This window comes from Eupeodes corollae, chromosome 1 (assembly GCF_945859685.1).
Source record: "Eupeodes corollae chromosome 1, idEupCoro1.1, whole genome shotgun sequence".
Taxonomy (NCBI): domain Eukaryota; kingdom Metazoa; phylum Arthropoda; class Insecta; order Diptera; family Syrphidae; genus Eupeodes; species Eupeodes corollae.
Window position 1 is genome coordinate 70467522 of NC_079147.1, and position 26919 is coordinate 70494440.

The window sequence follows — 26919 nt, forward strand, 5'->3', positions numbered from 1 at the left end:
GTTCACTAGTTGCTCTTAAAGGCCAAACTTAAAACAAATGAATAGAACTTAAAACTAAATAACATCGATACGCGAGGATAACTCCTTGCTTGCTCTTACAGCCTTGCGGTGCCCTTTTCCATAGGAGTTTCTAAAACAGGCTAGCCCACATTTTTCAGTTTTTATTTTTAATCCCCAAGATTTCAAACACGAGAGTAAACTACGAAAAGCCTTTTGTAACTTTTCTAGTGCATTGTTTGGCATTATAGCACCAGCAAAAAGTTTTATGTCATCTGCGTAAAGAAGTGCTTCAGGGTCTGATTCAGAGTTGCAAAAAGGCATATCATATAAGAAATCATTAAATAGTTTTCGTCCAAATAATGTTCCTTCAGCAACTTAGGAGAGACAACTGAAAAATGATCTGAAAACTCCGATAAAATGACAATCGACGCAGTTCTTGAATTAAGAAAAGTGGTAATCAATCTAATGAGAGCCTAAGGACAGTTCGAATTCGGGAAAGAATTTTAATGTATACAACCTTCAACAACAAGTATAAAATATAACTGAAAAATTGGGGTATTTAGCCCCGATCAGTACTTAATACACCGTATTTTTTATTCAAAATCTAGTTTTAGAAAGGATACTAAAAGAATATTTATTTTTAACTATAAAAATGCAAAAATAGTTTGTCCAATATCTCACAAGTCATATCAGTGAACATATCGATAATCGATAAAAAAAGGGCTGGGTTGCGACTCACACTGATTACTTCTTATCCCGTCTGTCGATTTGCCTTGCTAAAAAGTTTGTAGGTTTCCGTGTTCTGTTAAAAAAGTTGTGAGTTGAATTATTGTTAAACATTTTAGAACTAACAACAATATTTTTCATATAAAGAAATAGTTTAGTTTAAAAATCTAGTTTTGTTAAATAGATTTTTAGTCGAAAACAAATTTTTACCAATTTTAACAGCATTTCTTAATTTTTTACAAATCGGATGAATAAAATTAATTGAAGAAATATCAAGAATCGAACATATCATATAACATTTGAAAAGCTATTTGAGTCGAAAGTAATGTCTTAAAAAGATTAAGTATTGTTTTTTGTTAGGTTTTTATTTTTTGTAGAAAAAACTGTAAATTAGATTTTTCTCAAATTTGTTTTCGAATATTGACAACAATGTTTTTTAAAAGGTAAAAGTAGTTAAAAGCCATAATCTCAAAGTTTTGAGCTTTTTATCAACTTTTATAAATTTATTTTAGGTTTTATTTTTTGTAAAAAAAACTGGTTTTTATTTTTTATAAGAAACTGTCACTTTGACTTTTCTAAAAATGTTACCAGATGTTAAAAACTTTATTTTTCGTTGCACAAAATTGTTTTGGAGATGAAATCATTTTTCACTCGTAAAATTTTTGAGGTGACAAAAATTAATTTAAATCGATATCTCTTCTGGTTCTTGAGCTATGGACGACGAAAAAACGTCGCGAACGTGCAAACGTACGAACGTACGTACGTACACACGCACGCACAACCATCTTTCTAAAAATCTTTTATTTCGACTCTAGGGACCTTGAAACGTCGAGAAATTTCAAAATTTTCAATTCGACAAATTGGAGGACCCATTACAATAACTTCCTTTGGTCAGTTTATAATTTTAAGTAAACGCAGCCAATCGGTGTCAAACGTCAGTCGAAAAAGAGAACAATTACAAAATCGGCTGCCACAATAAATTATATCTAAATGGTAGGAACATTTCTTTTTAAATATAATTAATGGTAAGTACATTTCTGATGTTCAAATGGTAGACATGTGCATTCAAGAGGACACAAGCGTCCACAGGTTTTTTCTCAAAACCAACTATCAACCTCCACGCGGTGAACATCGGGTGCCTAGTACCTCAACTGGAGATTGGGTTCCAACCCCAGTGGAAAGTTGTTGGGGGCAGCAAACGAGAGAGGTGGGGAGAGGTGTTTCCACTAAGGCACCTCTCCTTATCCAGACGGCAGCGGAGGAATTCCCGAGATGGAATCAACAGTGGCGTCTACAGTTCCAGTAAGGTTGAACTACTTATGTGAACACCTTACAGGGCTTCTTCGGCTTATTCGGAACCCAGGCCTATAAGGAGCGGTTTTATCCGGCTCCCCATCCTTGGAGTTATACTTAGGATCTGGCCCTCCAGGTTGGGGGTTGTGCTTCGGTATGACTTTCTGGACACGTAAAAGCTTTCATAGTTGCGAAGCACCAACAAGCCTCGGATACAGACGGATTTACTGTTGACAACCAATGCAAACGAATAAAGGACAACGAACTTCGGATATGTACATGGAATGTTAGGTCCCTTAACAGACCACGTGCGGCCGAAGAATTAGCGGAAGCCCTAGACCGCTATAAAGCAGATATCACCGCCATCCAGGAAGTGCGATGGGATGGGCCGGTATTTACTATGGTGACTGCTACCACGAAAACCAACAGCGCTTATTTGGATGCGGCTTCGTCAATGGAGCCAGACTTAGGCAAGAAGTCTTGAGCTATAGGTGCATCAATGAGCGCCTCATGACCATACGCATCAAGGCTAAATTCGGCAACATTAGCCTGATATTCGCGCACGCCCCCACAGAAGAGAAAGACGGCAACACCAAAGATATGTTCTTCGAGCTCCTAGACAAAACATATGAGCAGTGCCCTAGCTACGATATTAAAATAATCCTGGGCGATTTTAATGCCAAGCTAGGAAGGGAAGACATCTTTGGTGGAACAACCGGGAAGAACAACCTGCACGACAACACTTCCGACAGCGAATTCAGGCTCATAGATTTTGCTGCGGGGCGAAACGTCATGGTAGCCAGTACGCGTTTTCAACACCTCAACATCCACAAGGGAACTTGGACTTCTCCAGATCAATCTACCGCCAACCAGATTGACCATATTGCGATCGACGCCAGACACGCTTCCAGCATAATTGATGTACGAATTTTCCGAGGAGCTAACATCGACTCGGACCACTACCTCGTTGTAGCCAAGGTAGCACTTCAGATTTTCAGACCCAAGGCAAAACAGGAAGGTGGTAGGAGAAGGTACAACGTCGAACGGCTACAATCGCCAGAGATCGCCAAATCCTTTTCCGATCGAGTTACAAGTAACCTCTCTCGAAGTTCTCTGCCGCCAACACAATGTATCGAAAACCAGCGGCAGCAGTGCAACGATGAAATCAGAGAAGCCGCCTCTGATGTGCTGGGTTTCAAACAGCCACCAACAAGGAACCCCTGGTTTGATGAGGAATGTCAACAGGCAAATGCAGCCAAACAACAGGCACGCAAAGCGGCGCTGCATAAAAGGACGAGAGCTGCTCATGAGCTGAATTCGGCTGTCAGGCAGGATGATCCATTCAACATAGACGACGAAAGCCAACAATCCCGTCCTCCCGAATTAGACGAAGTAAAGATTGCCATATCTAAGTTGAAGTCTAATAAAGCCGCTGGAGCGGATGGCTTGAATGCCGAGCTCTTTAAAGCAGCTGGAGATAAGTTGGTTATGAGCATGCACCAACTTATCTGTAGGATATGGTCGGAAAAAAGCATGCCCGATGATTGGAACCTCAGTATTGTTTTGCCCGATCCTGAAAAAAGGAGACCCTCTAAACTGCACCAACTATAGAATAATTAGTCTACTTCACATCGCCTATAAAATCTTCTCTGCCTTAATATGTGCACGTCTAAAGCCCATCGTCAACAACCTGATAGGTCCTTATCAGTGTGGTTTTAGACCAGGAATGTCCACAGTTGATCAAATATTCACACTACGGCAGCTGCTGGAAAAAACCCAAGAACATCAAATCGACAACCACCATCTTTTCATCGATTTCAAGGCTGCATATGACAGCATCTACAGGACGAGCTGTATAGCGCCCTGTCTAGTTTTGGCATCCCTGCCAAACTGGTCCATTTGTGCAGGATGACCATGGAGAATTTACGCTGCTCCATAAAGTTTGGAACTAACTTAACAGAATCTTTCGATGTCAAAAAAGGTTTTAGACAAGGTAATGCGCTGTCATGTGAGAGATCAAACGCAGAATAACTCTTGCTAACCGCTGTTTCTTTGGACTTAGAAAGCAATTGATTGGTTAAGTCCTCTCTCGAGGGACCAAAGAGTTGCTATATAAGACCCTTTTTATCCCCGTCCTGCTATACGGTGCAGAAGCATGGACCATGACAAAAGCGAATGAAAGCACCTTGGGTCGCTTCGAGAGAAAAGTTCTTCGTGTGATCTACGGTCCCATATGCATCGAAGGGGAGTGGAGGAGAAGATGGAACGACGACCTGTACGGGCTGTACAGCTTCGTAGACTTAGCCAGAAGTGTAAAAGTCCAACGACTAAGATGGCTGGGTCACGTAGAGCGCATGGAAACCAATGCTCCGGCCCGGAAAGTTCTCGAATCCGCACCCACAGGACAGCGCAGTAGAGGAAACCGCGGATCAGGTGGCGCGCACAAGTGGAAGGTGACCTCACCCAACTTGGAGCGCGAAACTGGAGACCGAGCTAGATGGAGAAGTTTGTTGAGTGACGCCCTAGTTCACACAGGACTGTAGCGCCACCCTAAGTAAGTAAGTAGGTAAGTACATTTCTATTTCTTATTCCTAGAGCGTACGTCAGTAGTCTGTCAATTCGTGAACGTATTTATTGCATTTAATTATTGATGAAATTCTTTTTTTACGACACGAAATGACAAAGTAACCTCAAATAGTCATATCGCTGTCTTTGAGATGACGGACCAATGGGGAAGCTGTAAAGGACCGTTTACATGAGAGCGAATATTCGTCCATTATGACGTTTTTTCACATAGTTTACTTTTATTTGTCATAACAGATGCAGAACCAAAACTAGAATACAATTTTTAGGTTAAGACACACTCATTTTATTAGTTGAAGTGTGGATTGTATGTGGAGCGCGAGTTGATTTTGACAGTTCATTACAGTCACCAATTGCAAATTTGAGAATAGTTTGTTTTCTTAAATTGTTCTTATTTTTACAGTTGAAAAAATAATTGCATTAGCAAACAAAACAAGAGTGGTATAACTTGAGGTTAAGTTGAGCGCGAAAAATTTATTTGTTGCAGTGCAATTCGTTACTAGCAAATTGTTTTTACAAAATTGTCTTGTTACTAGTTTCCTTTACTAGATAATATGGAAGCAGATGAAGCATGAGAAGTTTAGCTAAATTTGTTGAGCGCAGATTTAATAGTTGCTTCTTATTATCAAAAATAACCCATAGGGGTTTTCGTACTGGGGTTTAAGGTATTTTGAAAAATTTAACTTAAAATTAATTTGGGATTCTGTTTTCTATTTCGATTAATTTCAGCATATGAACAAATAATTGTTATTATGCTTTTTGGTGTTTCAGGTGATAAGTTAATGCAAGCTATAGGTGAGGAAAATGCAGAAAAACAGGAAATGTTTTAAAAAGCAACCAGACTTAAAAGGAAAAGAAGAAAGTATACAACTTTTATGACTTCGATCTTCGTCGCTTTATTTTCGCTGGGTAAAACAAATGGATTATTGGTGTAAAAAATGAAGGTTATATTAGCACTTGATTGGCCAGGAGCAATTGACCTTAGAGGGGTGAAATGAAATAGTTTGAAAAAATGTAACTTCTTATCGGTGAGTTCACTTATCAACAGTAATATGTGGCGAGTTTTAAGATGTGGTCATGTTTGTAAACGTAGCTGCAGAGCTAAAAAAGCTGATTAATTAACAGCTTCTTAATATCTGGCAATAAGGCCTTCGTAGTGACCTCATGGTTCATATCACCGAACAGTGGAACAAATCTTTAATCGTTTTGGAGAAAGTAAGATTATTGCGCTTGATATTTCAAAGACATTTGATAAAGCCTTGCATCTTGCTCTTTTATCGAAAATGCGTGCTTTTAGTATCGACGAATCTCTTCTTCGTTGGATTAGAAATTTTCTTTTGAACCGCTCAATTCAAGTTGTTTTAGACGGATTCTAGTCTGAAACTCATTAAATAAATGCAGGTGTGCCCCAGGGCTCTGTTTTGTCTCCGAACTACTTCCTCATTTTCATAAATGATCTCCTGTCAGCCACTTCTAATGCAATACATTGTTTCGTTGACGAAAGCACTCTTAGCTTTTCATATTCCTTTCCAGACTCACAACCCTCTTTTTCGAATGTGGAATTGTAACGGCAAAATATGATTAGCTCATTAAATTTCGACCTACACACAATGAGGAAAGAAAAACCGTGTGGAATTTAATGCTGTCTTGTATCGTTGAAAACCCTCTTTGCCACTATCTATGAGTGGCACTTGCATCAACGAAACTAATACGCATCATCAACCACCTTTTGTGGAGCGATCACATACGCGATGTCGCCAAAAATCCCGCAAGATATCTAGGTTTTTTGAGACGATGCAACACATTTTTCTCTCCGTCTTATCTGGCTACAATCTACAAAACCTATATAAGTCCGAAACTTGAATATAACTCCCGGCAGACGGCTTATAAAGCCATGCTTTGTACATCTTTTATTATAAAATATTGTACTTATAAGAAAATTAAAAAAAAAAAAGAACTTTTCTATCTATCTATCTATAACTCTCATTTTGGACTGGTGCTCCAGTAATTTATTTAAGTGTCTTGGACAGCATTCAAAGACGAGCTTTTAAATTGATCGGTGACATGATCACGCTTTTTTACCGTTTTAGTGAAATAGCCAGTTTCATTCCTCCCCTTAAACAATACCCGCGCTTTAAGGAATGCACATTAGTTTACCCTTGAGCCCAGCTTCGACCGTATTATGAAGTACAAAGATTCATTTTTTAGTCGCACTACGCGAATGTGGAACGCATTACCAAGCTCTATCTTTCCCTATCATTGCAATGTTCAGGAATTCAAAATCAATGTACACCGACACCTCCTCAAAACCTTAACTTCCAAATTTGAACTCAATCGACCGAATGGTTTAGGCTGTAGGAGCGTGTACAAACAGACGGGACAAACCGGACGGAATCGTAGGACCCACTTATTTCAACTTCTCTACCATCGTAATATAATATTTGATTAAAATCTCGAGTTCAATTTTTTTTACGAATTCAAAAAACTTATAAACGGTTTTTTATAAACCAAAAAAAAAACTGAAAAAAAATTCAAATTCTCCAAAACAATTTTGTGCAACGAAAAATAACTCTTTTAACATCTGGTAAAATTTTGAGATTTTTCTCAAATCCACGGTTTTTATTTATAAAAAATAAAAACCTAAAAAAAAAACATTACTCAAAGTTGGTAAAAATTGAATTTCGAATCCAACTTCCAACTTATTTTCACTTATAAGAAATAATGTTTCCAACGTTAAGAACAATTTTGAGACAGATTTTTTTCAAAAAAAGTAAAAACCTAAAGAAAAATTAACAAAAGTTGGTAAGAATTGGTTTTCGACGTAAATATATTTTCCAAACTTCAATATATTGACTTCAAACTAATTTTATCTTATAAGAAATATTGTTGTCAACATTCAGTAAATTTTTGAGAAAAATCTAATTGGTAGTTTTCTTACAAAAAAATAAAAGCCAAAAAAAATACTAAAACTTGGTAAATATTTATTTTCGACTCAAATAGCTTTCTAAAAATTAAAAATATTGTCTTCAAACTTTTTTTATTTCTCAGAAAATTCGGTATTCAGTATTTTTTTATAAAAGTCCAACAGTCCGTTTTTTTCATACAAAATATAAAATCTATTAAAAAATAGTACGCAAATTTTGGTAAAAATTGATGTTCGGTTTGGTACAAATTTAAGAGATGCTTCTTAAATTGGTAAAAATTACTTTTCGACTTAAAATATATTTAACAAAACTAGATTCTCAAACTAATCTATTTTTATATATGAATAATATTGTTGGTAATTTTAAAATTTTGAAAAATATTTCAAGCGACAACTTTTTTAACAAAACATGAAAACCTACAAAGTCTTGAGCAAGACAAATCGACAGACGCGATGGGTAGTTATCAGTGTGGGTCGCATCCCAGCCTTTTTATTTAGTGTTGTTGATTTAAAAAAAATTGTTAATGATATTTAATTTTCAATTTTTTGAATTTCTATGGTAAAAAAACCACCTACTTAATTTTTTTTAGAGTTCTTTCTGCATATTTTTGCATTATAATAACAAAATATATTTAAAGTCGATATCTCTACTTCTTTTCTTAGATATTGACAACGAAAAAAGCTTCTACAAAAACATATCAAAAAATCTTTTGTTTAGACTTCAGAGACCTTAAAACGTCGAGAAAAGTCAAAATTTTCAATTCAACAAATCGGGACGATTGGAATAACTTTCTATGGGAAGTTTAAATAATTCGTAATAAAACTTTGTAAATTCGTTCAAATAAAAGTTATTAAGAAATTAGTACTCATACGTCCCAATAGCCTCAGACATTTTAAACCCTAGAATTGTTCCCATTTAAGAAAAGGGCATACACAAAATAATTCTACACACAATGTCTTAAGAAGTCAAGTTTTGATCGTTTTTAAATTTAGTATACAATGGGGGGTCAGTTGTTTTAGGCAAAATTTTTCTTAAAAACTAAAGAGGAAACCCGCATTGACCAAAAAATTAATTTTAACCAAAAACAGCCTTCAAACCACAAGTCAATAAACATAAAATAAACTCCTGCAACATCCAACAAACAAATCATTAATTGCTCAAATTGCTGCAAACCCCACACACAAACCACACCAGTTTGAGCACACCATAAGGTTCGAAGATTAGCTAAGCAATTCAAAAATGTCTTTGCAACATTTTTTGAATCTAAACATTTTCTGCACTCTATCAACATTTTATTGCTTACAAGTGTGTGTAGAAATGTGTATCTATGATAATACAACGTTACGATTGAGAGGCACAGAGTTGCAGCCGTCGAATCGAATCCAACGAATTTATTAGTCCATGATTAGCGAGCAAGTTAAGAAGCGGAATAGGTTCGTTCGTCCGTTGATGTTGAGAGTTTCCTTTTTTTAGTTTCATAAATTAAATTTTTGTTGCTGTTGCTCCTAAGAGTCATCAAGTGAATGGTTAAAATAAAATTAAAATTGTGGTGAATAGCACAATTATGTTCGCCGTTTACGTATTCGTCTCGTTTAACTCGTACTCCGCCGTTTGCGTCGCAGCCACCGCTACCGCCACCGCCGCCGCGCGGGATTAAAACTGTATCTTCATCTCATAATCAGCTCAACTTTATAACAAATTAATATAAAATTTCATTTTAAATCATCGAATTTTGTTTGCAACAACGTTTTTTGGATATTACACTTATAAATAAGAAATCAAAAACTAATCAACACTGCAACACCACACCAGAGAACCAGACAATCAACAGTCATCAGTTTTTCGCCTCATCAGCATAAAAATGTAATAATTTAACATAAAATTAGTTTAATTTTTGTTGTTTTTTTAAGTTAATAGTTTAAATAAAGCAAAAAAAAAGGTGTACAACTTACTGCAATGCAACTAAAAGTATCTACTCAGCTACATTCTACATAGATGCAAAATATTTAAATGAAAAAAAAAAGATTAATTACAACAAGTTAACAAAAAGTTAAAAGAAAAAAAGTTGTATACTTAACTAGATTGGAATTTCAAGTGAAAATTATTGTGTCACACCAACACTCAAATGGGTGTTTTTTTTTCCTACATTTGTGTGCACCAAAAAGTGTTTCAAGTGTGCGAGTGTGTATATAAACTTTGTGTGTAAATTGAGTAGAAAATTAAAAATTTTATACATTTTTTGGTGAAACAAATTTTATACTCTTATAAAATAAACAAAAAAAGAATTTCGCTGCTTGAAGAAAAGTTTTAAATAAACGAAGACAAAAAAGAAAAACAAAAAAAAAAGCAAATGGATTACTTTCGATGATCGTGATCAAAATCAATTTTTTGGATCACTTGCAACATTTTCAATAATAAGGAACATTGTTGAGATGTATATATACCTAATGGTTGATCATATTATTTTTTTGATCGAGTTATATTATTATACAATTTATATCTTACTTATGTTTATGTTGATGATGATAATTAAGATTAATTTAGTGATTTTATTTCAACTACTGGATAACTACATATAATGTTGCTTTTATACACAAAACAACCTAGCAACATAGATACATCTGCGCTGCGCGTATCTCTATGTATACAATAAAAATATCTCTGACAAACCAGAAAAAATTGTAGAATAGATACTGATACTTCAGTTTGGCTAGGAAGAGGAGGTTGGGGAGGGGTAGGGGAACAGAGGGGACTACAACGAAGACGCGATGAGGACGGGGATAACGGGGAGACGAGAGACAGAGGGCAATGAAAGGAGTGGAAAAAATATTCATCGTCGTAGCTAGCTAGCTAGAGTTAGCGTTAGCGTTAGCGCTAGCGATCGTGTTGCGCTGCTGAACTCAAAGATCGAGCCGAGCCGAGGCGATTCGAATTCGACCGACCGATCGTTCTTATAGTAAAAATTGTTGTTGTCCAATGGAATTTTCTTGCGCGCGGCATAATATACAAGCGAACATACATTCTCTTGCTGTTGCTTCTCAATTTTTTTCATTTTTGTTGTTGTTGTATTATTTTTACGACATACGTACATTTGGAATGTGCACAAATACCATCATAACATACAAAAATTGTGTATTTTATAAAGAATACGTGCATATACATATAGATAGATTTGATGTTTGTGAAGGAGTATGTGTGCAATGTGGTCGATCCACCCGAGCGACTGATCACGCACTTTGTGGAAAAGGGGCGATGCGACACGAAAGGAACGACGATGTAGAGAATGTGTGTGGTGCTGCCAGATTTCAAATTAAACAAAATATTTTTGTTTGATTAGATATTTTTTTTTGTTTTGTTTTTTTTTTGATAAAATGAAAAAAAAAAAAATAAAATTCCGGAAACCATTAGTTGACAATAAATGAGGAGTTAAGCTTAGTTAAGGTATTTATTTTGATCTTGTCTCAAGATACGTACATTCTTAAAAAATAAATTCCATCTTGAAAACTTTATTTTGAAGCAGTTGTTGGTACTAGTGTACTTAAGAAGAAAAATATTTTACATTTGGTAATTCTAATTCAATAACTAAATTATCTCTCCTTAAATAGTCGATACTTCTAAAAGTCTACTCGAAGACTTGAATTAACAAAATTTGTATCCAAAGATTGTGTTTTAAAACTCCTTTTTTTCTCATTTACATAGCTCTGTATTACTAAACGAACCTATAATAATATAGGTAAACTCGGTTTCCCCAATCAATATTGGTGCAAATTTAATTTTTTAATATAAACTTTGACAGAACTCTGGTTTAGAGTTTACAGATATAAAATATCTCGAGAAGTAAACAAACGGAGTTTATATAACTTGTGGAAAAAATAAACAAAGAAAACATAGATGAGAATCTCTAAAACTGTCAAATTTCTAAGATTGACATTAAGTTCTGTCAAATATATTATCGTCAACATATCGAAAAATATTGATTAGACGAATAAGATTTTGTTCTTTGCTATTTATTCCAAGGTCTTGAAATTCATAAAAAGGAGTTAAATTGAAAGAACTCTGGAACTGCCAGAGGCATTCATATCAAAGGAATAGATTTATTCATTACCAAGTTTTAACATTTGTTCTACTATATTTAGGGTTTTCACAAAAAAATGGTAAGCATTTTCAAATAAATGTCACAATTGACGAATAAGACGTTTTTGGACGTTTTTTCAGATATTCCTTTAAAAAAATGTGCTGAACAAAAGCTTGTTTATTTACGTTTTTCTTTTCTTTTACTGCCTCTTGGGAGGAATTGACAAATCCTCCAAGAGTAATTCCTGTCATGAAAAGTTCTTTCTCAAATTAGTCGTTCGAATTCGGCACATAAACTGTAGGTCCCTTCCATCTCTGACAACAGTACTCGCACACAGGAATGGTTGAGAGTTGTAAGTCACTAGGCCGTTGGTTCTTCATGGACTGTTGCGCCACCTAATTTATTTATTTAGTATCATTTGCTTCATTACTTCATTTCAGTCTTTATGAACTTAAACCAAAATATTCCTTAAACAAAATTACTATACAATTTTATTGTAGAAGTGGTTAAACATTTAAAAAAAATAACTCAACAAGAAACAAAGTGCTAGGTTAGGTTTTTGTTATGCTTAAGACCAATTTAAAAACAAAAGTCATTCTAATTACTTTAAAAAAATGGAATAAACTGACAGCTGACAGATTTCTCAAACAACATTTCATGTGCATGATTTATTATGTAGCATTTACATGAGTTACATTATTTGTAGCGTTTTGGTAGTATAAGTTTCTTGTTAAATTGTTCTCATAGTTAGCCTTTCAAATAAATTAGGCGGCGTAATGAACCGTAATGAACCAGGGCCTAGTGACTTACAACTCTCAACCACTCCTGTGTGCTAGTATTTGCAGGGATGGAGGGGACCTACAGTTTATAATGCCGAATCCGAACGTCTTAATTGAGAAAGCACCTTTTCATGCCAAGAATTACTCTTGGAGAATTTGTCAATTCCTCGTAAGAGGCAGGGATCGAACTCAAGATCTCACATGACAGACCAACGCACTAACCATCATGCCACGTCTTTCAGCCTAATATCAGACAAAATATTAAGTATTGAGATTCTTTTTTTAGCCGCACTACATGAATGTGGTATATTTTACTAGGATAAATAAATTCAATGCGCAGATATTTAAAACTGGGGTTCTTCTTCCAAATCATATCCCTCGCAATTTGTTTAATAATTAGGTATAATAAGTGAAATGATTACGTTATAAAGCCAAAGTTAACGAAATAAGACTTTACAAAATTTGTATGTCTTAGGAGCATTTTATGATACTTAACATCGCTTTTTCACTTGAAATAACATAAATTACTTTGAAAATCATATTCTCTAAAGGCATTCTGTCTTTCTGGACCTTTAAAAATATAAATTGCCAATATTTTGACGCGTTTGAAAACATACATGACTGCGTTAAGAGTATATAAATAAGTACGTGATCTGATGAGAAAATTCCTTAAAAACAACTCAAGTCTTCAATGATATTAGAAGAATTTTAAAGGATATTGTTTGTAAGAATAAGCACTCAGACCAACAGACCAAACAGACAACAAAATATCAAAAATATTTCCACTTATTGAAAAACAAGAATTTGACGTTAAACTTATCTACCAACAATTTTCTTTCAAAAAAAAACCAACAACCACTTTGTTCCTATTTAAATTATTTTACTTTGCCATATGTTTCCACCCTTAAAGCGTTCATAATATGTGTACCTATACATTTTAAATTTTCTTAAATAATTTTTCCTTGCGTTTTATTTTTATTTTGCGTTTGAATTTTCATTTCCATTGCCATCGTTGACGTTCATTGTATTCCGATTACGAATAAGATCACTCATATAGGTATAACTCCTCCATCTCTTTTTATTTCAAAAGAAAAACTCATTCTTTCTCTCTCTCTCGCTTGTTATATCTTTCTGATTTGTATACAATGCTGTTGGTATTTTTGTTGTTGTAGATCGGAATGTGCTGCCTGCGTACACGGGAACGGGATATTTGTCATTCATTTAAGATCAAAAGAGTGAATGAGATGAGAGCAGAAAACCAACAACAACAACAAAAACAACACAACCTAATCGCCATCATGAAGGCTGATAAATTTTCTTTATATTTTTATTTTTGTTGTTGTTGTCGTTGATATTGATTGAACAAAAGAACAAAAAACAAAACATAACAAACAACAAAAACAACACGACTTCATTCCAATTAAATTGTACCTAGGTTAGGTACATTTTTGTGCAGTTTTGTTGTTGTTATTCTTTTCTTTATAACAACTTCCCCCATAAAAAAGAAAAACTGCAACAACAAATTATTAAAGATGTGAGGGGAAAGGAGAGAGGTAGATCAAACATGCTGGCTGTGTTTTGTGATGTTTATTCGTATTTTACTCTAAGGAATTTCCCAACATGGAATTCATAAATAATTGTCTTTCCTTGCAACATTACAAAATGTTCCTAGAACGTAGTACGATTTAAAAGATGGTATATAACAATAGAGATACGTGCAGATGTCCTTCCAAAAAATAAAACTCCTTTAACCATTTTTCTAAACAATAAATATTAAATTATACTTTTTTCTTGTTTCTAGATACATTTGAAAAACAAAATCGTAAAAAAAAAACCAAAAACACAAAATTGCAATCGTGACTGCAACTTATCTAATATTGAACCGCAAATGAATATGAAACTCAAACTCATGGATAAAAATTCAATTCCATCGAGTAAAGAACGCGTGTACGCCGTTACGATCGTGTGAATTAATTTCCCAAAAAAAATAATTAAAGAAAAATCCTAAAATCTACAAAATAAAATTAAGAAAAAAAAAAAACAGTGAATTCGACAAAAAGAAATCAAACTGCCGCTGTCGCTGCCTCTCTGCCTGCCGCCATTAAAACGACGACGACGCTGAAGCTGACGCCGACAACGACAACGACAACTACGAAAACGACGGACGAGAAAAATTCGTAGGAAATTCTTAATTTGTTTTTGCTGTTCGAATTCCGAGCGAAATTATGCCAAAAATACACAATCATGGTGAATTTCCACTGCCAGATGGTTGGGATGTTGCTAAGGATTATGATGGAAAAATTTACTATATTGACCACAATACTAAGAAGACAACATGGCTGGATCCACGCGATCGGTATGTAGTTTTCTTTTCTTTGCTTTTATTTCTTCATCATCAATTTTTTAAGGTTAAATTTTACCGTTAAAAGCGGATTATGTTTTGTTTATTGTGTTATTGTGAACATAATTTAGGTTTTTGTTTTGTGTCATTTTGACGTTTAATCCACCTTTCAACTCCTCACCACACTTCACCAAAATCACAACATTCCAATCCGTTACCCACCTAAAAACAACAAAAAATTTATATATAATTTATTTTCCTCTCCTCCCAACGAGACATGAATAATTGATAACCGAATTTATGATAAACAAAACGTAAAAAAGAAAAATCAAAAATGATAATTTATCCCCTCGTCTCGTCGCGTTGTGTCGGCTCTCCACGAACTCGAAAAGAAGAAAACAACACACAAACAAAAATTATGTGCACTGTTTTTGTTATCAACATGTTTATGGGAAGAAATCAGTGAAATGTTTATAAATTGAAATAAGAGAGATTGAAAGGGGTAGACATTACATTTGCCATAACACAGAGTGAGATAGAAGAAAACAATTTTCGACATAAACTATGGGGGCTACGGACCGCATTCCAACAGGGCATTGCCAGATGTTGCTTATTTTATTTTATATATATAGCTTTGCTTCAAATTAAACCCGAATCAAATTTGTATGAGAGAGGGGTTACCTTGAAAGTTAATTGAAGTCTGTGTTGTATAGATGTATTTGTGTATATGTCTGGTGGTGAATTGGATTGAATATAAAAGCCAGCATTCCGCATCTGTCGTGTTTTTATTATAATTATTTATTTTTCTTTATCAAAGGAATTTTTGAAGGGATTGATTGAGTTTAGGTTTTTTTTTTGTTTTTTGATTTTTGATTTTGTGTTGGCTTCATTTATTTTTGTTGATACAACCAACCAAGTGGGGATTTTTTTCCTCGTTCAGTTGTTAGTTGCATTTTTGTATTTGTTTGGAATGTTATTGTTGAGTTTTGAACTTTAAACTCTGGATTTTTTTTTTGTATTAGTTTTGAGATTCAGAGTTGAGCTGGGCGTTAAGAAAGGCATTTTAATAGCCTTACTGTTGGTTTTGATGGGATTATTCAGAGAATTAAGTGGAATGTGCCGGAAACATTGGAAGGTAGATAGGTTTTGTGTTTGTAGTAGGTATAGGTACCTAAATGAAATTTGAGAAACCTCGAAAGAACCCTATAGGTATGTCATTAGCTTTTCTTTTGTTCTTAAAAAGAAGCAAGATCAATAGACGGTATTAAGTTTCAAAATACTTTGACTTATACCTATATGTTTTGTTTCCCTTTAATTTAAACCATGTATTTCTTTGCTTTTGAGATTTTACGGTATTTTAAATAAAGCCTGTATTCCACTACCCTAATTAAAAAGGAGGACTTAAGAAAGTTTTTTTTAAGTCTTTAGCCAATTTCTGCAAGAGCGAGTTTCATTAAATGCAACCAAATTCTACGATTACTCAAATTTACACAAGTTTAAATATTTTGACAGTTCAATTGCGCACTATTTAAGTACAAGAAACTTAACGAGTCAGTACCCGTGGCGTGATGGTTAGTGCGTTGGACTATCATGCGAGAGGTCTTGGGTTCGATCCCTGACTGTGCCACCTAAAGTCTTATGCGAGGAATTGACAAATTCTCCAAGAGTAATTCTTGTCATGAAAAAGTGCATTCTTAAATTAGTTGATTGGATTCGGCATATAAACTACAGGTCCTCTCCACACCTGCAATTACTCGCACACACAAGTGGTTGAGGGTTGTAAGTCACTAGGCCCTGGTTCTCTACGGACTGTTGCACCACCTTATTTATTTATTTATAACTTAACGAATCTGGAAATCTCAAAAATGGAATCCATAAATGAAATATAATCAAATATTACAAATTATTTCATAAATTCTATGATGCTTAAAATTTGTATATTAAGTTCAGTTTTAAAGTTGTAATTAAGCGGGGCACACGTTACGTCATGTAACCCTGTTATTTTCTTTAATCCTATTCTTATATATTGTTTCCTACAGCCCTTTGCAAAAGTTTCGTTAAATTTAGTGAAACTAAAGTCCCAACTATAATAGGCATACAGCGGATAGCCATAATACAATTTTGCTCACGTATCTACATGTCAGATTTTACTTATGCGGCGAGCAACTGAATCGCTCTTGCTTAAGTTAACGAATCTGAGAAAAATTGAACGAAATGGAGCTAGACTCCATTATGTTCACTCGTATTGAGATTCTTTGTATTCGTACGTTTACTTATACGCCTTACATAACAATTGGAAATTATGTCATATTGTTTCTGCAATCTTTATGAATTAAGAAGTAATATAGTATTTATGAACGACAAATTTTGACAAAAATGACTTAACGATTACTTAGTTTGGTTTTGAAATTGGATTGAGTTCAGTAAGTAAGCCATTATACGAACCATTTTTAACCCTTGCATTCCAGCATTTCATTTTCAGCTAATTTTAAAGTCTTTATGTTTTCTAGATCAATAGTTTCGTTTTGACAGTTGCTTAACTATTATAGTTCACCTTTTTGACGTTTCTATGAAACAATGGACAGGTTGAGATGACATAAGGGACTTGAAACTAAGGCAAGTTTTTAGCATCTGAATTAAGGCAACTTTAGAAAGTTGACTGAAAAGTTAGCCAAGAAAAATTGTCCTAACTATCAAGCCAAGTCTGCTTATGTCAAAATGACAGCTGATCCTATATTTCATTCAACTTAAAGCTGCTTACTGTGTTATTCATTAATTTTATTAAGAATTCCATTCAATGGTTAGTGTTAAAGAGTTTATTGTCAAATTCGAAAAGTAATAAGTAATATTTCTTCAAAATACAAGCCGAGATGGAATTGTAGCTTGGCTGAGGAGCGTTTTGTAGACAATTATGTTAGATGTAGTTTTTGAACAATCAACTGAAAGCTAATGAAGTAAATTTCCGATTTAAAAGTTTATGACGCTTGAAAATCTAAATCTTGGTCAAAATTTGCATTCAAAGATTGCAGTTGACTTCAAATGAAGTCCTTTATGGCTGAAACACAAACACGCTTTAGCTTCGGCTTTGCCTGACGTTTACGAGTTCAGCCATAGGAATTCAATGCATGCTATCACAATGGAACTTCGACTTCGAGTTCCGTTTGACAATCGTAAGGAAAAGAACGTAATGTGACTCCAAACGGAAGCTCTAGTTTAATTATCTGAACAATTGCTTTGCCTGACAGCTCAACAGCTGTAAAAAAAAAATGTCAACAAACAAACTATTTGCTCTTTGGAGGGATGAAATAATAGAAATGGCATTCAAAGCTACCTCGAAGCAAGGCCACCGTAACGTAGACGAAGCCGAAGCTGAAGCGTATTTGTGATTCAGCCATTATGTTGTCTGAGCCTGCCCAATGTCATTCCAGGATTTTATAAACAGCCTATTGGAAAGAATGTAATATTTTGCGATGCAAATTGTTTCTCACCACCATTTGATAAAACTGTTTTATGCTCACCTCAATAACAAAACTAAGTTAGAGGATTTCGCTTGTTACCTTTATTCTTGATTACAGTTAGGTAGCAGTTTTGGTATAAGTCCTGCAGATATTACATTTACATATTATTACCAAAGTGACTGTCGAATCTGGTAATACCATTTACATGGTCAATTACAAGTGGAAACATTCACAACACCACACTAATAAAATGCCAACAAAAACAAAATCACAAGCAAATAGCAATCCAACTTAAATTTAAAAAAAAAAGTAAAGAAATAGCGCAGCGCAGCACAGAACCAACCATCGCTCGAAATTGCCTTGCCGAACACAGCCCACAGCTAACAGCTTACAGGCAGTATACACAGAGAGTGTTTATTATCTCTATACTTGGACTGTTAATCATCGCATTGGAATTTAAACGTTCGCTTAAGTATACACAACCGTAAACGCGCTCATTAGATATCTCTATCTGACCCGTCCGTCCCACCACAACCCCTTCAACTGATCCCCAGCAGCTCCTCCAATATAAGTTTCAACAAGCACCAGCAGTGGCAGCAGCAGCAGCATTGGCAGCAGCAACAGCGCCCGCCATGTCAGACATCTATCCTTTCACGGTTCGTCACTCCGCCTTCACCCTATGCCGCCTCACCCTGTGCGCTATGTTGTATTATTTCACTTGAAAATACACCACTACTGGCACTGGCACTAGCAGCAACTACTCTGGGCTCTGGGCGCTGAGCTGATGGGACTCTAGGCTCTGGGGGCACGATGTTGAGACTTAAGAGTCAAATGGAGAAGCCATGCGTTGAAACTTTTGAAATAAACAGTGCGGTGCGCAGCTCATGTTGTATGTACTTAGCAGCGTTGTACCATTTTTGTTTGGTGCTGTAGTTAGTTGTTGCTGGCTGATGGTGGCGCGTCGGTCGCTAGGTGGTAGTGTAAGGGGTGTGTAAAATATATGATATATACAATGGCAATATGGATGCTTCTATTATTTTTGTTTTTGTTGTTTTCGTATTTAAAGCTTTACGATGTATTGTCTGAGAGTATTAAATAATCATTTATTATTGGGTGTGTAAGGAATTTGCAGCTCGTTATTGCCGCATTCCACCTCTTCCACAATTTGTATGCTCGCTGACTGCCCTGAAACGCAAGCTATAGGCATTCCTAAGCATTCGTCAACAATATTTTATGGTCTTCCAACTGAAACAAGTTTTATATTATTCATATGTACATATTTATGTACATATCTCTATACTGGGTGGAATTATAAATAATTGAAAGAATTAAATTTATGCATAAAATTAAAACAATATCACCTTGGTTGTGTACATTATGTGTGCATTCATTGGCAATTAATCATTTTTATGATTTTATTGTTTTCATATGGATTTAGTTCATCAACACTCTTAAAAAACAAACAATGAAGTGTCAAAAGAGTAATCTTATAGAAATTTGTAACTGTCAAATGAAGTGTCAAAAAATTAACGAGTCACTAAGAAAAGTTAAAGTCTTTAAGAAATTTGAAATATCACAATTTTTTGACAGATCTTTGCAATTATAAAATGGAACCAACCGCACTTTGTGAAGCTGACATCTAGCGAATCAAAAAGCTTGTTGAAAAGTATGTTAGTGTAACTGGATGTCAAGCATTGTAACTTACTTGAATTGACTCAACATACATATGTTCCAAATTTTTCTGTTGGAAGGATTAAAGGGTATATAACTAGAAGGCCAACGCGACACTTTAAATGTTGGTTTAAGTCAAATCACCTATATACTCAGGACTTTTTCAACATCCTGATATATTTAGTCTGTAGGAGTTTTAGTATTTTTGTAGTATTTTCTAATGAATTTGAAACGCTCTCTGCTCCAGAGAAATACATTTTGAATGAACAGTCACTTTATCAATGACATTGCTAAAATTTTAAATTTGACAGGTGACATAAGTCAAAACTGACCTAAAGATGAAGTGTTCACAATTCTATTTATAAATATTGATAATCTGTAGAAGTTTAAGTATTTTCTAATGAATTTAAAACGCTCTCTGCTCCAGAGAAATACTTTTTGAATGAATAATCACTTTCTCACTGTGACAGTGACCGCATTGATAAGTGTAGTGTCTACGTTGTCAAAATTTCACTAGCTTTGTGAATGCAAAAACGCACTATGTCATCGTAGCCAATCAGAATGACTTCACTACGTAGTGAATGCACCCTTTGCCGAAATTTTAAATTTGACAGGTGACATAAGTTAAAACTGACCTAAAGATGAAGTGCTCACAATTGTATTGCAAACGCACCTTTTTAATTTGTCTTTTGTAATGAAATTTTCTTTCTTTCTTTTCTACTGAGGATCGCAATTTATGAAATTTATTTATAGACATTTTTGTTTCTTCTATGGAAATTTAAATTCCAGAAAATTCTCCTTTTCTATTTTGATTATACTTTTCATACCTCTAAACTCATGTGTATTTATGGATCTTCCAACAATAATTTAGATTTTTGGTATTTATTGTCCATATGAGAGATTCATATGGAGAATTAATCTTGAAACTGAAATGTATGGTTGCCATAAGACAATTGTCTTACCCGTGGCAAGATGGTTAGTGCGTTGGATTGTCCATGCGAGAGGTCTTGTGTTCGATCCCTGCCCATGCCATCTAAAGGCTTTTCACGGGTACTGCCTCTTGCGAGGAATTGACAAATTCTCCAAGAGTAGCTCTTGTCATGAAAAAGTGCTTTCTCAAATTAGCCGTTCGAATTCGGCATATAAACTCTAGGTCCCCCCATTCCTGACAACATTACTCGCACACAGGAATGGTTGAGAGTTTTAAGTCACTAGGCCCTAGTTCTCAACGGACAATTTATTTTATTTTTATAAGACAATTGATCTTCTTTAATGCGTTCTTTTTTAAATAAGCCGTCTTTACATAAACTAAATTTTACGAAACAAATGTCAATTTGTTGACAGCTAGCTGCAAAAAAAGACGAGAAAATCGTGCATTGAGTGAATTATCAGTTGAATTATTGGGCACCCACCTTTTATGATATACATTTGTCCTTAATTTACGTTGAATTGGCAGCGCAAAACACCAGTAAAAGTAACGGGACTTTAAATTCAACTACAAAATTAATTTCGCATCTGTTAGAAAAGCGACAACTTGAATTTGAAGTTAAATGGCGCCCGGGCTATAGCTTCTCGCAATATTCCACAATGTTCAAAGTGAATTTAACCTAAGAAAAAACTGTCGCTAACAATATAATGTCCAAATAAACTCACTAAAGTCATCAATAAATATTTTCCCGGGCGCCACTTAACCAGAAATTCATGCTTATGAAATACAAACTGCTGGTTAAGAAAACATCGTTATTTGCACAAAATAACTTCAGAAATTTAATGAACTGAGTCAGACTACTTCTATACCTTCTATCGTTAACTTCTTAATTAAAACTATGCCTACACCAACTCCAACAAACAAAATTTCCACGTCATCACGCACCATTAGTTAACTTCTGCAATGGAATTTAAAATGAAACCTTGACTTCTCTAACAACTACAACAACATAAAACCATCTTGTATACATACAACTACCTTACAATAAATAAAAAAAGAAATATTTATATAAAACCACATTTTTTCGTCGTCCCAGCAGCACCAGATTATCGCCCACACTATCAATCTCAAACTACCTGTCGTAGACAATTACCATTCCATTCCCACACCTCATATATACTCGTACTAGTACCTATAAGCTAGAATATAAATCTTTGTACAATTCTCTCCCACTCTCTTTAGTGACTTTAATTAATTCTAGCTTATAATGAATAATAAGAAGAAAAAAACATAAATAAATAACGATACACATATGAAAATGTAGATATGTTTAACAAATTACTGTAGCGTAACGATGTGAATATTTTTATAACTTTTAAGCATCAAAGGAAATGTTATAAGATTACTTTTGTTGTCTATACTACTTAAAAGATATCAAATTGTAACATGTTATGCTACTGCCTGTTATACCTTTCAAGCACTAAATCTCGATCTGGTTTTGTCTATAAATCATGGATTTTTTTCAATCTGGAAGCCATTGATTTAATATTTTTTTATATCCTCTCGGGTGTGTGTTGGATTGAATATTTATAAACTATTCAAATAAAAAAGCCTGTCATTTCCTTTTGAAGAATTTTGAATTTTAAACATCATCAAGTAAAGTCACCATTAAACTTTGAAACCAGCATGGACTGTCACTGATTGACATTTTAACTGTCAAATCAGGATTTACCAAAAGTTTCGATAATGCTTTTGAGCAATTTCAATTCAAATCTAGAATTGATTGTTCTTCTATCTTGAGGAAGAGAAGAGTTGTTATTATGGTTGTTTTTAATTTCGGACGCCAAGACCAATAAGTCTTTCATCAAAAGTGACAGCTGACAGCCTGGATAATTGACAATTGATCTACATATAAGTAATATGGTAAACTTCTTAATTTCTAGAAACAATGAATATGAAATTCCAGCTATCTAAACTGACATTTTTGACGTTTATAAACATTCAAACTAAGAATTGTAGAATGCCCTGTTTACAACTTAACCAATTTATTACTATTAAGTACTTCTGGACTAATTTCTTAATGCAGGCTTCTATTAATTTATGCATAACTTCAAAAATTATCTGTCAACATTAAAATAAGCGCAATTTCTTTGACAGTGTGGTCAAAATGAGTTAAAAAAGAATGTCAAATCTTACATTTGTCTTTACAACGTGTTTTTTTTTAAACCACGCCCTCTGTTGTCTGAATGGCAATTCCAACAAAGTGAAGATGAATTTCAACAAAGTAAGGAATGAGTTAACATTTTTAACAGAATGCATTTGTACTTCGGATATATATATAGGATGACTACTTATCATAAACATCCTAAGTTAAAACCAAACATTGTGCATGTACACTATAAGTATTCAAATAATATTTCCAATTCATTCCATTTCTAAAACTCATAATTTACGTCTAACTAAAGGGTGATTTTTTTTAGGTTAGGGTTTTCATGCATTAGTATTTGACAGATCACGCGGGATTTCAGACATCGTGTCAAAGAGAAAAATGCTCAGTATGCTTTGACATTTCATCATGAATAGACTTCCTAACGAGCAACGCTTGCAAATCATTGAATTTTATTACCAAAATCAGTGTTCGGTTCGAAATGTGTTTCGCGCTTTACGTCCGATTTATGGTCTACATAATCGACCAAGTGAGCATAATCGCCGTTCGCAGCAATTGGGTTTGTGTTATTCGACCGCATGGAAGATTTTACGCAAAGATCTTGGTGTAAAACCGTATAAAATACAGCTCGTGCAAGAACTGAAGCCGAACGATCTGCCACAACGTCGAATTTTCAGTGAATGGGCCCTAGAAAAGTTGGCAGAAAATCCGCTTTTTTATCGACAAATTTTGTTCAGCGATGAGGCTCGTTTCTGGTTGAATGGCTACGTAAATAAGCAAAATTGCCGCATTTGGAGTGAAGAGCAGCCAGAAGCCGTTCAAGAACTGCCCATGCATCCCGAAAAATGCACTGTTTGGTGTGGTTTGTACGCTGGTGGAATCATTGGACCGTATTTTTTCAAAGATGCTGTTGGACGCAACGTTACGGTGAATGGCGATCGCTATCGTTCAATGCTAACAAACTTTTTGTTACCAAAAATGGAAGAACTGAACTTGGTTGACATGTGGTTTCAACAAGATGGCGCTACATGCCACACAGCTCGCGATTCTATGGCCATTTTGAGGGAAAACTTCGGAGAAAAATTCATCTCAAGAAATGGACCGGTAAGTTGGCCACCAAGATCATGCGATTTGACGCCTTTAGACTATTTTTTGTGGGGCTAAGTCAAGTCTAAAGTCTACACAAATAAGCCAGCAACTATTCCAGCTTTGGAAGACAACATTTCCGAAGAAATTCGGGCTATTCCGGCCGAAATGCTCGAAAAAGTTACCCAAAATTTGACTTTCCGAATGGACCACCTAAGACGCAGCCGCGGTCAACATTTAAATGAAATTATCTTCAAAAAGTAAATTTCATGGACCAATCTAACGTTTCAAAAAAAGAATTGATGAGATTTTGCAAATTTTATGCGTTTTTTTTTTTAAATAGTTCTCAAGCTCTTAAAAAATCACCGTTTAGACTATAAAGATAAAACTTAACGCAATAAGGCGCTATTCAAAAACATAACGTCAAGAAAAGTAAAAGTACCTAATGTTTGACAGCTTGAAATTTGTAAACTGTGTTTTTTTCTAAACGGTTATTATAGTAAACTCAATGACAGGTCTTAAAGAATCAAATGTCAGTTTCATCAAAAACATAAGAATAGGCAGGTTCACACGTTATAAGGGACTTAAAAGTAAGGCAAGTTTTAAGTATCTGATTGGCCAGCTGCCAAAAACTTGCCCTCCAATTAAGGCAACTTTATTAGAAAGTAGATTGGAGAGTTAGTTAAAGAAAATCTCAATAACTATCAAGTCAATCCCACTTATGTCAATATGAAAGCTAATCATAATTTTTCATTCAATTTAAAACTGAACTTTATTACTCTGTGACTTATTTATTTTCTGCCCATGTTATGTTTTATGTAAAAGGGTTTTTTAATAAATTGGTAAAGGAAAAAGTAATATTTATTTAAAATAAGTCGAGATTGACTTGTAGCTTACATTATAAGTTTTTTTGTTAGTAAATTTTACACGAACAATTGAAAGTAGAGGTTGGTAAAGTAAAGTTCCGAGTTTGAAGTTTCTGACACTTTACCAAAACTTGATCAACGTTCATAGAAAGCAGTTGACTGCAAATGATGTCCTTTATGTTGTCTGAACCCGCCCAATGTTGCTGGTGCGAACGAAATGTCAATACCCGTCGAAATAGGTTTCTTATTGATCCTCTAATAAAACAAAACTTTACTGTTTATAATGTTTATGATTCTAAGACTAGAATTACGCTATTTATTATATTGTATAAAATCAAACAAAATAAATTTTTTTTTCTTTCAAAAAATAAGGAACTTTCGAAAATATTCTTCAACCATAAATGGAAAGTCTTTATTCTACTGATATAAAACTTAAGAACTTAAAATTCTGACATTCCATGAATTCATAAGAAATGTCATCTAAATGCCAATGACATTTCCAAAAGAAATCAAATCCACTCTAAATTCAACATAATAAGTTTATATTTTAAAAATTAACGTTGAAACCACCTACACCCATAAAGTTTTTGTCTATAAATAAAATAATCTTCCCAAATAAGAACATTCTAAAAGTTTGCCCTCGAAATTATAGAAATTCCTTTCGATAACACATAAATAAATTCTGTGTATCATAAATTTTTCAAATGCACAAAAGAATTCATTTTCTAATCGCGCATTTTCTAAAAGCATATGGCGCAAAGTATAGATAGGTCGTATAGTAGCAGTGAGTTGGCGGAGCATTTACATTTTAAAGGTATACCTACATCATGCATTTTTGTACAGGTAGATATACAAAATGACTTATGAACGCGCGTGCACACTTTATAGATTTTATAAGGTTACCTGTCTACCTGATGCCTTAAAGGTGAAAATCAAACAGTTATAATAACATTCTAATCCATTGCAGACCTAAATGTTAATGGTTAACGAACACGAGGAATTCACCTACCTACAACACAAAAGTCTCAAAACCAAAAGAAACAAAAAAAATCAATTTAAAAGACAGAAAAGTATCTTTTTTAGTGAATTTTTGTATCTTCTTCTTCCTCTACACACAATACAGCAAGATCACAACATCCATTGGAATTTCGGGAATCCACCATAAAGATAAACCAGCTTCCATTTAAACAAAAATGAAGACCGACCAATCTTGCCATTTCCCAGCAACAACAACAAAACGATTATTTTGTATAGGTTAGGTAGCGAGCGTAAAGAGGTAACTTATGTTCGTTTTGGGTCTTCTTTACTTTAAGGCACGTACCTATACCTACCTACCTATAGATAGATTCATTCCAATCTTTCTACTCACTTACCTATACTCCTACTCCTCTGCGGGTGCTACTTTCCATCTGGAGCTGATCGAATAAGAAAATACCATGGAATTTCAACAACAACAAAAATCTCAATTTGTATCTTTTCACAGAGAAAAATAAAAGAATTCTTTTTTTTTTAACAACTGAAATTCCATTGAAATCAATAAATTGTTTGTGCCAATAAAATAGTCAGCAATAATTAGCAACAAAATAAAATTAAAAAAAAAAACTATACTTATCAATGTATCTATAGATAAATTAAGAGGAAAGATACATACCTATCTATCTACCTATCTATCCATAGATAGGTAAAGTATCTATGAATTATCATTTTATATTTCCTTTCATTTTGAAGAAATAGTGAGAGAGCAAACGAGAGGGAGATAGAAGGAAAGACACTCTATAATGAAGACAAGACAAAATAAAAAGACTTAAATTACATCAGTAGTCAGAATGCATAGATACAAATGCATATAATTACAAACAAAATGCCTATGTTGCCAGATACTAGAGATAGATAGAGAAAGAGAGAAGTCCGATATTTTATTAGATGATAGGAGACGATTCGTGGGGCAGTAAAGGTGAATGGGGGAATGAGAAAGAATAGAGAATGGAATGCGGTCTTGACGGGTTCTTCGACATCAACCGT

General features: G+C 34.3%; 1 protein-coding gene across 1 annotated transcript in view; it reads left to right on the forward strand.

Moving 5' to 3' along the window:
* Nucleotides 1-8908: 8908 nt before the first annotated feature.
* Nucleotides 8909-26919, forward strand: part of LOC129953777 (protein kibra) — a 48293-nt gene continuing 30282 nt past the window's right edge. The window contains exons 1-2 of the mRNA XM_056067235.1: nt 8909-9389; nt 14182-14736. Coding sequence (XP_055923210.1) covers nt 14606-14736 — 131 coding nt within the window. The 5' untranslated portion in view covers nt 8909-9389; nt 14182-14605. The remainder of the gene's footprint in view (nt 9390-14181; nt 14737-26919) is intronic.